The sequence below is a fragment of the Martes martes genome (assembly GCF_963455335.1).
Source record: "Martes martes genome assembly, chromosome: 10".
Taxonomy (NCBI): Eukaryota; Metazoa; Chordata; class Mammalia; order Carnivora; family Mustelidae; genus Martes; species Martes martes.
In genome coordinates this window covers 8,590,441-8,608,388 of record NC_137898.1, presented here as the reverse complement: position 1 = coordinate 8,608,388, position 17,948 = coordinate 8,590,441, and the positions used below count along the sequence as shown (strand labels likewise).

At 36.9% G+C, this 17,948-nt stretch overlaps 1 protein-coding gene across 2 annotated transcripts in view; it reads left to right on the top strand.

Annotated features, from left to right (window-relative positions):
- The first annotated feature begins 419 nt into the window (after positions 1-419).
- LOC308351513 (solute carrier family 22 member 10-like) overlaps positions 420-17,948 on the top strand; it is a 35,810-nt gene continuing 18,281 nt past the window's right edge. Inside the window, exons 1-3 of one of the 2 annotated variants that reach the window (XM_080817239.1) lie at positions 420-593; positions 7,917-8,306; positions 9,719-9,822. In XM_080817239.1, the coding sequence (XP_080673365.1) occupies positions 7,965-8,306; positions 9,719-9,822 (446 nt within the window). In that variant the 5' untranslated portion in view covers positions 420-593; positions 7,917-7,964. The remainder of the gene's footprint in view (positions 594-7,916; positions 8,307-9,718; positions 9,823-17,948) is intronic. The other variant, XM_080817238.1, reaches the window with a different exon arrangement.

Sequence of the window (17,948 nt, the reverse complement as noted above, 5' to 3'; positions counted from 1 at the left end):
GATTGATTTGTGGATATTGAGCCAACCTTGCAGCCCAGGAAAAATCCCACCTGGTTGTGATGAATAATCCTTTTAATGTATTGTTGGATCCTACTGGCTAGTATTTTGGTGAGAATTTTCACATTCATGTTCATCAAGGATATTGGTCTGTAATTCTCCTTTTTGAAGGGGTCTTTGTATGGTTTGGGGATCAAGGTAATGCTGGCCTCATGAAATGAGTTTGGAAGTTTTCCTTCCATTTCTATTTTTTGGAACAGTTTCAGAAGAATAGGTATTAATTCTTCTTTAAATGTTTGGTAGAATTCCCCTGGGAAGCCATCTGGCCCTGGGCTCTTGTATTTTGGGAGATTTTTTTAAAAAGATTTTGTTTATTTACTTAACAGACAGAGATAACAAGTAGGCAGAGAGGCAGGCAGAGAGAGAGAGAGAGGGGAAGCAGGTTCCCTACTGAGCAGAGAGCCCAATGTGGGGCTCCATCCCAGGACCCTGGGATCTTGACCTGAGCTGAAGGCAGAGGCTTTAACCCACTGAGCCACCAGGCACCCCTGTTGGGAGATTTTTGATGACTGCTTCAATCTCCTTACTCGTTGTGGGTCTGTTCAGATTTTCTATTTCTTCCTCGTTCAGTTTTGGTAGTTTATCTGTCTCTAGGAATGCATGCATTTCTTCCAGATTGTCAAATTTGCTGGTGTATAGTTGCTCATAATATGTTCTTATAATTGTCTATATTTCCCTGGTGTTGGTTGTGATCTCTCCTTTTTCACTCATTATTTTATTTATTTGGGTCCTTTCTCTTTTCTTTTTGATAAGTCTGGCCAGGGGTTTATCAATCTTATTAATTATTTCAAAGAACCAACTCCTAGTTTCGTTGACTTGTTCTACTGATCTTTTGGTTTCTATTTTATTGATCTCTGCTCTGATCTTTATTATTTCTCTTCTCCTGCTGGGTTTAGACTTTCTTTGCTGTTCTGTTAAAGAGGTAAAAGTTAAAAAAATTAAAAAAGTAAAGTAAAGTGACTGTTATTGTATACTGTCTCTGTTCCTTTCTGGTCTATATTACTTTTGGGCTCTCTCTTCACTTCAAGTATCCCTTTTAATATTTCTTGTAGGGCTGATTTGATGATCACAAATTCTTTGAATTTCTGTTTGTCCTGGAAGGTTTTTATCTCTCCTTTTATTTTGAATGACATCCTAGCTGGATATAGTATTCTTGGCTGTGTATTTTTCTCCTTTAGCCAGTCCTTTCCAGCCTGCCAGGTCTCTGTGGATAGGTCTGCTACCATCTAATATTTCTACCCTTGTAGGTTACAGAACTCTTGTTCCTAGCTGCTTTCAGGATTTTCTCTTGTAAGTTTGTAAGTTTCACTATTATATGTTGGGGTATTGACCCATTTTTATTGATTTTGAGGGGTGTTTTCTATGCCTCCTGGATTTTGATGCCTGTTTCCTTCCCCAGATTAAGGAGGCTCCCAGTATAATTTGCTGCAATATACCTTCTGCCCTCCTCTCTCTTTCCTCTTCTACTGAGATCCCAGTTATTCTAATATTGTTCTGCTTTATGTTATCACATTTCTTTAATTCTTCCCTTGTGATCCAATAGTTGTTTATCTCTCTTTTTCTCAGCTTCTTTATTATCCATCATTTGGTCTTCTATATCATTAATTCTCTCTTTCACCTCATTTATTTCAGCAGTTAGAACCTCCATTTTTTTTTTTTTTATTGCATGGCATTACTAGTATTTTTGATTTTGACTTGGTTAGATTTTAGTTCTTTTATTTCTCCAAAAAGGAATTCTCAAGTGTCTTCTATGCTTTTTCTTTTTAAAGCCCAGCTAGTATCTTTATAGTCATTCTGAACTCTAGTTCCAACATTTTACTTATGTCCATACTGAGTAGGTATCTGGCAGTCAGTACTGCCTCTTGTTCTCTTTTTTGAGGTGAGTTTTTCTGTTTTGTCATTCTTTCCAGAGAAGAATAGATGAATGAGAGAACAAAATACTAAAATGGCAACATCAACTCCAGAGAAATATACACTAAACAAACTAGAAGAGATCCAAAACTTGGAAGGGGGGGGTGGAGAGGGAAAAAAAAGGAAAAAAATAAGAAAGAGAAAAAAGAGAAAAAAGAAATAGAAAAGAAAGAGAATATAATCAGATAGGTAAGCAGAATAGAGCAATACACTGGATTCTGTGTGTATTTTGGTCAGTTTTTTAGAAAACTAGATCCCAAAATTTTAAAGAAAGAAAAACTTATATATGTACAAAAATAAAATTAAATACAGTAAAAGGATAGAATGTAACTGTAAAAATGAAAATTAAAAGACAAAAAAAAAAAAGAGAAAGAGAAAGAAACAACAACAGCCGAAAGGAAGGGATATAAACAGACAGGTGAATAGAACAGAGGAATATACTATCTCCTGAGTGTATTTTGGTCAGTTTTTTAGAGGAAGCTACATCTCAAGATTGTAAAGAAAAAAATATATACAAAAATAAAATTAAATACATTGAAAGGATAGAATGTAACTGTAAAGATGAAAACTTTTAAAAAAGGACTTCAACAAAATAAAACAAAAAAAACCAGAAGAAGAAAAAAGAGAGAGAATATGATGAGGTGGGTGAATAGAACAGAACCATACACTAGATTTTGGATGTATTTTGGTCTGTTAGAAGAAACTGCACCCCAAATTATTAAAGAAAGAAAACCACATATAAAAATAAGATTAAATACAATGAACAGATAGAATGTAATGTAAAAATGAAAATTTAAAAAGATTTTTAAAAAGGAGTTGATAAAATGAGAAGTTGGTTGAAAAAGAAGGAAAATAACAAAAAAAGAAAGAAAATTAAAAAAAAAATAAAGTTGAAAGACTAAAGAATCATGGGGAAAAAAGCCGTGAGTTCTATGTGCTGTATTCCCCTAGTGCTGGAGTTCTGCAGTTCTCATTGATCGGTAACTTGGTAGTGGCTGGATGTTCTTGCTGATCTTTTGGGGGAGTGGTCTGCTGTGTTGATTCTCAAGTGTGTTTGGCCCAGGTGGAGTTACACTGCTCTTGCCAGTGGCCAGGATACGTAATCTGCTCAGGTTTGCTCTCTGTGGCTTTTGTTCCCTGAAGGCTTTCTGTGTGGCTTTAGAGGATGAAAATGAAAATGGCTGCCTCCCAATCTCTGGTCCCAGAGGAGCCAAAAGTTCAGGGCCCCACTCTTCAATGAGTCCTCAGAGAAAAGCTCACCTGGCCTGTGACTGAGCGTTTCTACCTCAGACACATGACTCCATTTGGAGTCTCCAAACCCAGCAGACTCCTGGGGTGTGCTTCCCAGCCACTCCTCCCAGAGGAAGAAGGGAGGTGTTCCCGATTCTGCTGCTGATGGGCCCCTGCTCAGACAGCCGTCCCTGACTGTGCTGCAAATCATCATTTATGGCAACCCCGACCCAACTCCTGGGCTCACTCTTTGCAGCCGGCTTCCCTGCTCCAATACCTGGGAGCTCTGTTGCACTCAGGCACCCCTGTCTTCCTGTGACCCCAAGGATCCTGAGAGCACACTGCCCCAGCTAGGGTTCCATCCCTACCTGGCAGCCCGAGTGCTGTCACTCACTGGAAAAGACTTCTAAAAGTTCCATTTTTGTGCTCTGCTGCTACATCACTTGGTGGTAGCTGGCTGATAGAGGCTCCCTCCCCCCACAGTCTATTTTCCCATATATTTCCTTGGATTCACTTCTCTGTACCTCTTATCTAGCAGAAAGTGGTCTCTTCTATTTGTAGAGTTGCAGCTATTCTTTTCTTAGACCTCTGATTGAGTTCGTAGATGTTCAGAATGATTAGATAGCTAGCTAGCTGAATTCCTAGGACCAGATGAAATTAAGGTCTCCTATTCTTCTGCCATCTTGGAGTCTCTCTCTGCCCTCAAATCTTTTGAGGCAGGTGGATAGTTTCAGTAAAGTCACAGATATAATTATTTAGCAAAATACTTAGTAGCTGACAACTGAACTTGCTTAAAAGATTACTCAGTGAATGATACTGACCTTACAGGCTCCTTAGATACTGAGATGCTGACCTTACAAGCTCCACCTAAAGTAGAATTTAGGTGGAAATATACCTGTTCAATGATCTGCTATTATTTTCAGAAAAGGGATGTGTGAAAATTCAAAGGTAAACTGCTTTGTGATGTTTCTGTGCAAAGAGCACATAGAAGGGATTTTTCTTCATTAAGACTGAATTTTGGTTAAAGGTTGATGAAAGCCATCCTTAGTTAAAGCAAACTGGAATACTTTTGTAACTGAAGTTCTGCTTCAGTTTAGATCATACCATAACAGTGATTTTAAAGATTTTCAAAATGAGGAAATTTCAAAATGAAGGAAGGAAATATAATTCTGTGATAGTTTATTTTACCAGATTTATTGAGTCATCCAAATACCATTTGGGACTCACTTTCCGTGCTATTGCTATAAACAAAACAATGTTGTGTGTTCATATGTATTTGTATGTTATATATTTATTTATGTGTGTAAGTGAAACATGAGGTCAGTGTTTCAAGGTCTCATAATCTAGTTAATAAGAGACAGGTACATAAATAATTACACTGTGATGTCATAAGATAATTGTAAGGAAGATGAACAATGTGGTCTAGAAAAATTTTAAAGGCAATGTTTAATGAGTCCAGGGGAGGGACTGGACGGTGGACCAGGGTAATGATCTTTATAGAAGTGAACTTTTAACTACTCTTAAAGGAAGATACTTGAGACAATAAAGCAGTGGGTGAATGTTTGGGGGGAAAAAGTTTCTAACCAAGAGAATAATAAACACACAATTACAGTAAAAGTTAAGTAATATTTATGCACTTACAAGACATTCAAAAACTAGAAGCTAAAGAATATACAGGGCAATAATGGGAGAAGATAGTTTTATTTACTTATTTATTTATTTCAGTAGGCTCCACACTGGGTGTGGAGCTTGAACTCATGACCCTGAGATCAAGTTCAAAATTCAATGTATTTGTTTTTTTTTTTTTTTAAAGATTTTATTTATTTATTCGACAGACAAAGATCACAAGTAGGCAGAGAGGCAGGCAGAGAGAGAGAGGAGGAAGCAGGCTCCCTGCAGAGCAGAGACCCGATGCGGGGCTCGATCCCAGGACCCTGGGGTCATGACCTGAGCTGAAAGCAGAGGCTTTAACCCACTGAGCCACCCAGGTGCCCCCCAATTCAATGTATTTGTATAAATTCACATAGTAGTGTAAATCCACAGTCCTATCAACAGACAGGTAAATTGTATCATCCCAGAATTTTTTTGTGCTCACCCCTCAGTCAAAGTATCCCTTAACCCTCACCTCTCCAGTACAAATTTTATTAGGAACTAATTTTGCTTTTTGTTTTGTTTTGTTTTTGCTCAGTGTAGTGTATATGAGATTCATGCATATTTTTGTTTGTATCAGTATTTTATTTCTTTTTATTGCTGAATAGTTTTATATAGTATGGATGGAAAAATATTTGCAAAACATATATCTGATAAGGGGTTAATATCCAAAATATATAAGTAACTCATACAACTCAATAGCAAACCCCTCAAATAACCCAATTTAAAAATAAACAAAAGACCTGAATAAACATTTCTCCAAAGATGACTTAGAAATGGTAACAGTTATATGAAAAGTTGCTCGGCGTCACTAATTGTCAGGGAAATACAAATCAAAACCACAATGAGATATCATTTCACACGGTTAGAATGGCTAAAAAAACCAACAACACAAGAAATAACAAGTGTTGATGAGGATGTGGAAAAAAGGGAGCCCTCATGCACTGTTGGTAGGAAGGCAAACTGGGGCAGACAGTCTGGAAAACACAACGGAGGATCTTTAAAAAAATTAAAATAGAACTACCATGTGATCCAGTAATTCCACTGCTAGGTATTTGCTCAAATTACTCAGCCATCAGAAAGGATGAATACTTATCATTTACAACGACATGGATGGAACTGGAGGGTATTATGCTAAGTAAAATAAGTCAGTCAAAGAAAGACAATTATCATATGGTTTCACTCATCTGTCCAGTGTAAGAAACAGCACAGAGGGACATTCAGAAGGGGAGGGAAAACGGAATGGAAAGAAATCAGAGAGCGAGACAAACCATGAGAGACCCTTACCTACAGGAAACAAACTGCTGGAGGGGAGATGAATGGAGGGCTAGGGTAATTGGGTGGTGGGCATTAATGGAAGGCATGTGATGAGCACTAGGTGTTATACGCAACTGATGAATTATTGAACTCTATATCTACATCTACATCAACATCTACAAATAATGATGTACTATATGCTGGCTGATTGAATTTAAGTTAAAAAAAAAAAAGAAAACAAAAACACCCATTCAAAAAGTTGTATGCATTCCTACACTTACTGCAGCATTTACAGTAGCTAAGATACAAACTATACATACAAACTATAGGTACAAACTATAGGTACAAAAAAACTTGGAATGGCTATATTAGTATGAGAAAACACGTGCCTGCAGACCAGGAATACTATCAGAGATAAAGAGGCCGCATTCATAAGGACAAAATCATCATGGGGCGCCTGGGTGGCTCAGTTGGTTAAGCGTCTGCCTTCGGCTCAGGTCATGATCCCAGGGTCTTGGGATTGACCCCTGCATTGGGCTCCCTGTTCAGCAAGAAGCATGCTTCTCTCTCTCCCCTTCCTCCTGCTTGTGTTCCCTCTCTCTCTGTGTCTCTCTCTGTCAAATAAATAAATAAAATCTTTTAAAAAAGAAAAAAGGATGAAATCACCAATTAAGGATTCTAAACACAAGCACAGAACAGATCCTCAAATATATTACATAAGCAAATAAATAAACCCTTGCACGGACTTACCACGTCCTTTCTCCTATATTTACATTGTAAGGAATCTAGGAACATGAGTTCCTGGTGTAATTTAAACAGAAGTTCAATATCAGTCACCGAAAGGTAATTGCACCACATTCCACTTTGTTCTAATTAAGAACAAAGGATTGGGGCACCTGGGGCTCAGTGGGTTAAGCCTCTGCCTTCGGCTCAGGTCATGATCCCAGGGTGCTGGGATCGAGCCCCGCATCGGACTCTCTGCTCAGCGGGGAGCCTGCTTTTTCCCTCTCTCTCTCTGCCTGCTTCTCTACCTACCTGTGATCTCTGTCTGTCAAATAAATAAATAAAATCTATAAAAACAAAGGATTGTAGGGCACCTGGGTGGCTCAGTCATTAAGCGTCTGCCTTTGGCTTGGGTCATGATCCCAGGGTCCTAGGATCGAGCCCCAGATTGGGCTTCCTGCTTGGCAGGAGGCCTGCTTTTCTCACTCCCACTCCCTCTGCTTCTGTTTCCTCTCTCACTGTCTCTCTCTCTCTGTGTCAAATAAATAAAGAAAATCTTAAAAAAAAAAACCCAAAACCCCACAAAAAACCAAAGGATTGTATATCTTAACGATTTTAATCTAAATTCAGTACCAAGCAAGAAAAACACTTGCTTTTTGCTCTTTCCACAGAAAAATTACACAACCATTCACTTTTTGTCTCTCAAACTCTGTATTTTGGAAATGGCTGAGGACTGCATTGTCAAGCTTATTTTAGCTTATTTAGAGAGTTGTGTACATGCCAAAGTCCAATGCTCACTCAGAAGATCATTGAGGACAAGCACATTTAGAGATTAAAATTTTAAACAGATATCTTTGTCAACGGAAATGCCTCTGGTAAATAATTTTCTCTGTGACTTTACTAAAAAATTAACATGATTCCAGAAAGACTGGGGATACTCTTTCCACGGCTCTGTTGTAGGAATGATTGATAAGAAACTGGCACTGGCTTAGTGTGAATTAATAAAAGGAAACAGTTTTCTCCCTTTGAATTTATCTCTTTAAAGTCTTCTCTTGAGGATCACCTGTTCACACTCAATGGCCTTTCAGGAGCTCCTGGATCAAGTTGGTGGCCTGGGGAAATTCCAGATCCTTCAGATGGTTTTAACTGTTTCCCCTTTGGTGATGATAACGTGTCAAACATTTTTGGAGAACTTCACTGCAGCCATTCCTGGTCATCGCTGCTGGGTGCACATCCTTGACAATGACACAGTTTCTGATAACGATACTGGGATCCTTAGCCCTGATACCCTCCTGAGAATCTCCATCCCACTGGACTCAGACTTGAGGCCAGAGAAATGTCACCGCTTTATCCATCCCCAGTGGCAGCTTCTTCATCTGAATGGAAATGTCACCAACATGACTGAGCCAGACAAAGAGACCTGTCTAGATGGCTGGGTGTATGACCAAAGCTCCTTCTCCTCCACCATTGTGACTGAGGTAAGAGGCCCCATTTATCTCTTTTGAGTATACAGTCTGGGTTTTTATTTATTTGTTTGTTTGCTTATTTATTAATTCATCGAATGTCTTTTTAAAGATTGTATTTATTGGGGTGCCTGGATGGCTCAGTGGGTTAAGCCTCTGCCTTCAGCTCAGGTCATGATCTCAGGGTCCTGGGATCGAGTCCTGCATCAGGCTCTCTGCTAGGCAGGGAGCCTCCTTCCCCCTCTCTCTCTGCCTGCCTCTCTGCCTACTTGTGATCTCTCTCTGTCAAATAAATAAAATCTTAAAAAAAAAAGATTGTATTTATTTATTTGACAGAGAGAGAGAGAGAATAAGCAGGGGGAGCAGCAGAGAGAGAGGATGAAGGAGGCTCCCTGCTGAGCATGGAACTTGAAGCAGGGCTCGATCCCAGGACTCCGGAATCATGACCTGAGCCAAGGGCAGACGCTTAACCACCTGAGCCACCCAGGTGCCCTGGGTGTTTAGAATAACAGGATGAACATTGTTCAAGTCTTGAGTTATTGCGTAGGTACTGTAGCCAGCTCTCTTTCATTCTTCTAGCAAATTTTACTTAATATAGAGTGCAATATTGGTTTCTGGGGTAGAATTCATTGATTCCTCACTTACATACAACACAGTGTTCATCATAAGTGCCCTCCTTAATACCCATCATCCATCAAGCCCACCTCCCTCCCACCTCCCTCCGTCAGCCCTCAGTTTGTTCTTTATAGTTAACTAACACTTATGCCTTGATTCCTTCTCCCATTTTTTTCTTTTCTCCTTTCCCATATGGTCACCTGTTTTGTTTCTTAAATTCCACATATTACTGAGATCATACGATATTTGCTTTCTTAACTGCCAAACACTTACGTTGAATTTGAGGTCAGTGAAATCAACCAACTAGACATGGATTCCACTAAATACAGTCTGAATACTAATGATTAGACAAGTAAGTACTTGATATAGTGTGTGAAAAGTTATTTTTTGGTCACTTGTTCTCAGCCTAGCTGCAAATTGGAAGTAAATGTATTAATTAAAAAAAAAAAAGTCTCCATGCCCTGGCTACTTCTCAGAGAAGAAAATCAGAGTGTTTCACTTAAGGTTAGGAAATGCAGGCAACAGTATTTTAGAAAATCTCCTCAGTATTTTCAGTGTGTGGCAACGATTGAGAACCACTGAGGTATGGAATGCTAAGCACATATGAAGATGGGCCCCAATATAACCCAGAAGATTTAGTTGAGGATTTCTGGAGAAAGTCATGCTTCAATTGAGACTTGGGTGATACATGTAAGTAAATGTAGGAAAGGAAGGCTGGAGAGCATGTCCACTGATGGCTGTTGCAGCAAGTGAACACTGGGGGATTGTAAGCTGCTGTGAAACTACTCTGTGCTGACTTCCTTCTCTTCCAGTGGGACCTAGTATGTAATTATCAGTCACAGAAATCAGTTGTTCAATCCCTATTCATGGCTGGAATGCTGGTGGGAGGCCTCATAGGTGGTCATCTCTCAGACAGGTGAGTGTCTCCAGATCACACTGCCCTTATTCTATGGTGTTTTCACCAGCTTATGATTAACTCTTTCATAAAGAAGTCTTTATTGGGTTCCAAAATGCAATTTATACTGTTGTGGGTTGCCTTGGTTCCTTAGGAGCTAGAGATGGAAGTGGAGAATTAAGAGTCTGTATGATAAATGCCATTTTGTTGTCACACATATCTTTGTACAGGACACAACAATGACATCTCCATAAAACCTATGGGCATTTCAGAACAGTATTTATCAGAAGATACCATAATACTTCATTTACAAAGATGAGAAGGAGTTACCTATGGGCAGGGAGAGAAAGGTACTCTAAGACAGGGGGTTCAGCTTGTCTAAAGACATGGATATGGAGGACAGCATTGGAAGCCTTCAGCAGGGCTTCTCTGTTAAGTCCCTACTGGACCCAGTGAGTTAAGTGCTTATAAGTTTTCAGACTGATCATCATGGCATGGTTGTCCCACTGTAATTAATAGACATTGATATAAAACATAACGAGGTAGTATTGAAGTTACATTAAGAAATAATTGTGGCTAAATCTGGCTGTTTGATTTTGTAAAAAAAAAGGGGGTGGGATTGAGGGTTTTTAGAGATAAATTTTTGCAACCATATGAAGTAATTAGTCTAAAGACTTTGCATGTCATGATTTGTGTTGTGAGAAGTTTGGGGTGTCCTGCACCTGGCAGTGCCCATCGTGAAATGGCAGCCAACCATGGAAGGCACAGACTCAGGTCTTCCTTGGAGGAAATGGAGATTTAGAGTATCCCTTATTGTCTATTAGGAAAACTTCATTTAATCTTTCAGGTGAAAATTGAGAACTCTGAGTATATCACCCTAAATGTAATTCATAAAAGATATCAGGGTCAAAGTGTTGATATTGACCAATCTTTGGACTGAGTCCTTTTTGATGATTCATCATGAAATGCTGATTGATGAGTTTATATGAGCTAATATAGGGTAGTTTATATTAATTTATATAGGATAGTAGATGTGTATGTGTCTATGGGGGTGGAGGAGGAGGAAGTGGATATGACAGGATAGGAGAGTAGAAAATTTGGTGAAGAAGACTGAGCCTTATAGCTAAGCTACAGGTTTTGAATTAAACATAAGTAAAAAGCTTCTGAACCATGGTCTTGGCACCAAAAGCACAGGCAATAAAAGCAAAAATAGACAAGTGAGATTACATCAGACTAAGAAGCTTCTGAACGACAATGGAAACAACAACATGAAAAGAAAATCTACAGAATGGGAAAAATATTTGCAATCAATATATTTGATAAAAGATTAATATTCAGAATATAAAGGAAACCACTATATTCAAGAGCAAAAACAAAAACAAAATGAATAACTAGATTAAAAAATATGGAGAGAAGAAGGGAGTTAGGGGAAATTGGAGGGGGAGATGAACCATGAGAGACTGTGGACTCTGAGGAACTAACTGAGGGTTTTGGAGGGGAGGTTGGGTGAGCCTGGTGGTAGGTATTATGGAGGGCATGTATTGCATGGAGCACTGGGTGTGGTGCATAAACAATGAATTCTGGAACACTGAGAAGAAATTAAAAAAATAAATAAAAATTTAAGAAAATAGGCAAAGGAACTAAACAGATATTTCTCCAAAGAAGACATAGAAATAGGCAACAGGCATATGAAATGGTGTTTAATATTTCTGACCATCAGGGAAATGGAAATCAAAACTGCAAAGAAATATAACCTTACAACAGTTTGAATGGTTATTATATCCAAAAACTTGTGCGAAGACCAATGTCAGGGAGATTTCTCTCTCTCTCTCTTTTTCCCCTTTTAACTAGGAGTTTAATGGTTTCAGGTCTAATTCTTTTTTTTTTTTTTAACCGAGAGGACAATTCACAGCATTTATTCAAATTAATTCATTTCACTCAATTATCTGCCATAGTGTTGCTGTCACCATTCATATTACTGTCATTACTGTTTCTTTTTCAAGAGGACCATGCTTTTAAAAACTCTGTTGGATTTCCATGATGTTTAACTCAATGGTTAAAAATTTTTTTCTTGGGGCACCTGGGTGTCTCAGTTGGTTAAACTCAGGTCTAATTCTTAAGTCTTTAATCCATTTTGAGTTAATTTTTGTAAGTGCTATAGATAGGGGTCAAATTACATTTCTGCGTGTAATTTTCCATTTTAGCCAGTACCATTATTGAAGAGAACATCTTGTTCCCATTTTGTATTATTGGATCCTTTATCAAATATTAGTTGACTATATTACTGAATTTTTAGATTAGCTTTAACAATTTTTTGGTTGAGTATTTAGGATTTTCACTTTATAAGGTCATATCACCTGCAAACAGAGGCAATTTAATTCTTTGTTTCCAATCTGATGTCTTTTATTTATTTTTTCTTGCCTAATTGCTCTGGCTAGGACTGCTGGTGCTATGCTGAATAGGAGTGCTTTAAGTGGGCACCCTTATCTTTTCCTGAACCTAGAGGAGAATCTTTCAGCCCTTTACCATCGAGTAGAATGTTAGCTATAGGCTGTCATATATAGCTTTAATTTATTTCACATAATGTTGTGTTACCATTTTTATTTGTTTCAAGATTTTATTTATTTCTCTTTTGATTTCTTCTTTGACTCATTGGTTTTCCAGTTGTTTAATTTCCACATATTTGCAAATTTTCCAACTTCTTTTCCTGTATTTCTAGTTTTATCCCACTGTGGTTGCAAAAGATGCTTGATATAATTTTAATTTTCTTAAATTTGCAAAGACATTTTCTTGACCTAACATATAATCTGTCTTGGAGAATGTTTCATGTGCACTTGATGAAAATGTGTATTTTGCTGTTGTTGGGTGAATGTTCTATGTGTGTTTATAATGATCATTTTTTCTAAAATACAGCTGAAGTCCAATGTTCCCTTATTGATTTGCAGTCTGGATGATTTATTTATTGTTGAAAATGGAGCTACTATTTTTGTGTTTTTTTCTGTTTCTACCTTCAGATGTGTTAGAATTTGCTTAATATATTTAAGTGCTCTTATGTTAGGTGCATATTTACTTATGATTGATATATCTTGTTGATGAATTGACCCCATTATAATTCTATAATAACCCTCTTTGTCTCTTTTTTTTAAATTGGGGAATTCAATCCATTTGTATTTTGAGTAATTATTGATAGATAAGTCTCATTAATTCCATCTTATTCATTATTTCCTGGCTGTTTTGTATGTCCCTTATTCCTTTCTTCCTCTTTTGCTGTCTTCCTTTGTGAAAGATCATTTTCTTTAGTGGCATACTTTGCTTCTCTTCCCTTTATCCTTTGTGAATCTAATGTAGTTTTTCATTTGTGGCTCCTATGAGGCTTACAAAAAATATAGATATAACAGTTATTTTATAAGTATAAAATAAATGAATGAAATAAAAACAAACCTTAAGTTCATTCACATACAAAAACTCTACCCTTTTACTTCCTCTTATTTATGTTTTTGTTAAGTGTTCTTATACAAAATAAAATATAAGATGGTGAAAGAAACCTTTTGCAGTTAATATGTATGGCATAGGTTTTAATGATGATTTCACAGTCTATACTTAATTCCAAACTCAAGTTATAAACATTATTATGTACAGGTTTTGTATGTCAAAACAGAAAAGCAAAAAAATTAAATAATAAATGGGCACTAGGTCTGGTTTTTGATCTGGAGTTCCCTTGTTTCTAAGTCCTCTTAGGTGAAAGAACAAGGACCTGCAAATGTGGATTCTAACCCATGAATATAAATGTGCATAAATATTTCTATGTGTAATCATCTGTATGTATATTAAGATACACATGAGTTCATACTAACGTTTCCAACTCTAATCTATCGCTATAATGACCATTCTAGTCTCCTTCCCTTGCTTATCTGTGAATTCCCTCTCCAAAAGTGAAAAATCTGTGTTCTATCAACCACCGTCCACGTAGTCATTTGTTCAATTCCACATGTGCATGAGCATCAGAATTGTTAACCTGTATCTTTCTTGGGAAACAACTTTATCAATTAGATTATAGGGCTTATGTGTAGTTTCTTTAGTTTTATATATTTTAGGCATGTCAAAAATCATTTAGAATTTTGCATGCTATTGAAGTTGGCATCAATTCAAACTATATTTTTAAAATTTGGGATGTTAAATGTCATCACCATGGTAACCACAAAGAACATATCTCATAATAGACACAAAAGGAAACAAAAGAGACTTGAGGGGACACCTGGGTGGCTCAGTCGGTTAAGCCACTGCCTTTGGCTCAGGTCATGGTCCCGGGGTCTTGGGATAGAGTCCCGCATCAGGCTTCTTGCTCAGGGGGGAGCCTGCCTCTCTCTCTGCCTCTGCCTCCATTTGCTCTCGCGCTCTCTCTCTCTCTCTGACAAATAAATAAATAAATAAAATCTTTAAAAAAGAAAGAGACTTGAAATGGTACATAGAAAAAATCAAGTAAACATAAATGAAGGCAGTAATGGAAGAAATGAATAATGAAAAAGGTGTAAGACATACAGAAAACAGCAAAATGGCAGAAGTAGTTCCTTGTCACAAACTAATTTAAATATGAATAGATACAATCCTTCTAACAAAAGGCAGAGATTAGTACAATGCATAAACAAAACATGATCCAGCCATAATAAAACATGGTGCAACCATATGCTGTGTACAAAAGACTTGTTTTAGATCTGTAGACACAAATAGATTCAAAGTGTAAGAATGCAAAGAGATATTCCTTGGAGGGCACGTATTGCATGGAGCACTGGGTGTGGTGCATAAACAGTGAATTCTGGAACAAAGGAAAAAAAACAGTAATCAAAAGAGAGCTGGGTTGGCTATAATAAAAGACAAAATAGACTAAAAAATTGTTACAAGAGACAAGGACGTTATATATATATGTATATATACATATATATATATTTTAAGATTTCATTTATTTATCTGACAGACAGAGATCACAAGTGGGTAGAGAGGCAGGCAGAGAGAAAGGAAGGGAAGCAGGCTCCCTGCTGAGCAGAGAGCCTGATGCGGGGCTCCATCCCAGGACCCCGGGACCATGACCCGAGCCGAAGGCAGAGGCTTTAACCCACTGAGCCACCCAGGTGCCCAAGGACGTTATATATTGATACAAGAGTCAGTTCATCAAGAAGCTGTAACAATCATAACCATATATGCATGAAAAAAAAAGTTCCCTAACATATGTTTCAATCATTGGCATAATTGAAGAGCAAACTAATTCTCTAGTAGTAGTTGAAATCTTCAATGCCTCACATTGGTTGTTGTTGTTTTTTTTACTTTATTTTTTATTTGTTTGTCCACTATTTATTTATTTATTTATTACAAATTATGCAGAATTTAAAATGAATGCAATTTTTATGAATGCTGCTTGATGAGTTTTGACAAAGGCATAAACAAGTGTAACCACCAGTTCAACCAGCCATGATGGAAATATGGAAATTTCTATCAACCCAGATGGAACAGTTGAACATTTTTCAGGCAATTTGTATCCCTAAACACTATGCTAATTTATATCAGCATAGAATTTTATCTGTTCTAAGACCTCATATAACAGTATTTTTTGTGTGTTTGGCTTTCTTAGCTGAACTCAAAAACTGAGATTCCTACATTTGGTTGGATTTCATTTCAGTTCTTTCTTTTCTTTTCTTTTTAACTTCTGAACTTCAGCTAAAAGCATTCTCTTTCAGGACATAAGTTTTCATTTTTCTTGGATAAATGTCTAAGAGCAGAATTGTTGCTTAATAGTCTATTTTTAACTTTATAAAAATACCTGATTTCCAAAGTGGTTGCTTCATTTGTAACTTACACTGAAAAATTATGAGAGTTTAGTTATTCTGTTTCTTTAAGAATATTTGATAGTGAGATTTCAGTATTCATCAATACTAGTGGCTGCAAAGTGGTATTTCATTGTTTGAATTTGCTACTTTCCAATATCTAGCAATGGCAATCTCTTTTAAATGTGCTTGTTGGTTATTATTTTGTCTTACTTTGTGGAGTCATAAGTGTTTTGCTTTTTTGGTTTGTTATCTTTTTATTGATCTGTAGAAGCTATCAATATATTCTGATAAAGTCTGTTAGATGTATTTACGGAAATATTTTTTCTCAATCTGGCTTACGGATTTTTCTTTTTTAAAAAAATGATTTATTTGGAAGAGCAGTTGTATTTAGTTATAATATAGTCTAGTCTATTATTTTTTCTTTTATTCTTAGTCATTTTTTGTCTTATTTAAAAAATTTGTTTATCACAGGGTTACATAATATTTTCCTATACTTTATTTCTTATACTTTAACTTTTACTTGTGTATGATATCAGGTAGAAGGTTGAGGGTTTTGTTGTTGTTGTTTGTTTGTTGTTCTTTCACTCAGTGACTCGGTTTTTCCAGCATCTTGTGTTGAAACCTTTTTTTCCTTTCCAGGTACTTGCCTTGATACCTTTGTCAAAAATTAAGAAAGTTTGGGCAAATAAAATATGGATTAGTTTGCAAATTATTCGTTCAGATTAATTGTATTTATTTGGTTTATTGGTATTGAATATAATTTTCTTTTACTTTAAAGATTTTTAGTAATATTTCCACTTTCATTTCTAATCTTGGAAATCTTTATTTTTTCTCTTCTATTCTTTATCATTCTTCCTGTTTTTTTTTTCAAATTAACAAAATTATTAACATATAATGTATTATTTGTTTGAGGGTTACAGGTCTGTGATTCATCAGTCTTACAAAACACACAGAGCTCACCACAAGACATACCTTCCCCAGTGTCCATCACCTAATTATCACATACCCTTCACCCCCTTCCCACCAACAACACTCAATTTGTTTCCTATGATTAAGAGTCTTTTACCATTTGTCTCCCTCTCTGGCTTCATCTTGTTTCATTTTTTCCTCTCTTCCCTTCTGATCCTCTGCCTTGTTTCTCAAATTCCACATATCAGTGAGATTATATGATAATTGTCTTTCTGTGATTGAGTTATTTCACTTAGCATAAACCCTCCAGTTCCACCCATGTTGTTGCAAATGGCAAGATTTCATTTTTTGATGGCTGTGTAATATTCCATTGTACATATATACCACATCTTCTTTATCCATACATCTGGTCTCTTCCCGTAGTTTGGCTATTGTGGACATTGCTGCTATAAACCTTGGGGTGCAGGTACCCCTTCGGACCACTACATTTGTATCTTTGGAATAAATGTCCAGTAGTGCAGTTGCTAGGTCATAAGGTAGCTCTATTTTCAATGTTTTGAGGAAACTCCATACTGTTTTCCATAGTCAATGCCTCAGTTTTAATAATGGAGTAACATCTAGATAGAAGAACAGTAAGGAGTTAGAGGACTTGAGCAGAAACTAGTATGGCTGACAGACATGCAGAACTCTCTACCTGACAATAGCAGAATATACACACTTTTCCAGGGTACGTGGAACATTATTTGGACTAGACTGCATTATAAGGAGCAAAACCAGGAATCAATAGACTTTAAAAGATCAAAATTATATAAAATATTTTCTCTGATTATAAGGGAGTGAAACTAGAAGTCAATAGCAGAAGCAAAACTGGAAAATTCAAATTCATAGAAATTAAACAGCAACACTTACAGACAACTAATGTGTCAAAGAAGAAATCACAAAGGGGTTTAGAAAATACTCAGATCAATTTAATAAAAATTTCAACATACCAAAATTTATGGGATGTAGTGACATTCAGTGGGATGCTCAGTGGGACATTCATAGCTATAAATACCTACATTAAAAGAGGGAAAAGAAGTGTAATGATGTCAGCAAGAGGACAGAATAGGAGGTCCCCAGCTTTATCCCCATATTGAAACAATGATTTAGCCATCATCCACAGACAAAAACCCCTTTGTTGGAACCTTGGGATTCAGGTCAGATTTTCAAAAGCTCAGTAGAGGTTAAGATTGAGAAGAGCAGCCTTGAGAAGCACTCTAGTAACAGGCCCACTGATTGTGGTCTTAGCTGTGGACCGAAAAGGAACCTGACCCCTGCAGATCCAGTTCCAACCCAATTTTTCTGTGACTTTGCCACTGGCCACATCCACTAAGTGACCCAGGAAGTGCCATGCTCATTGGTGACCTTGATTACAGACTT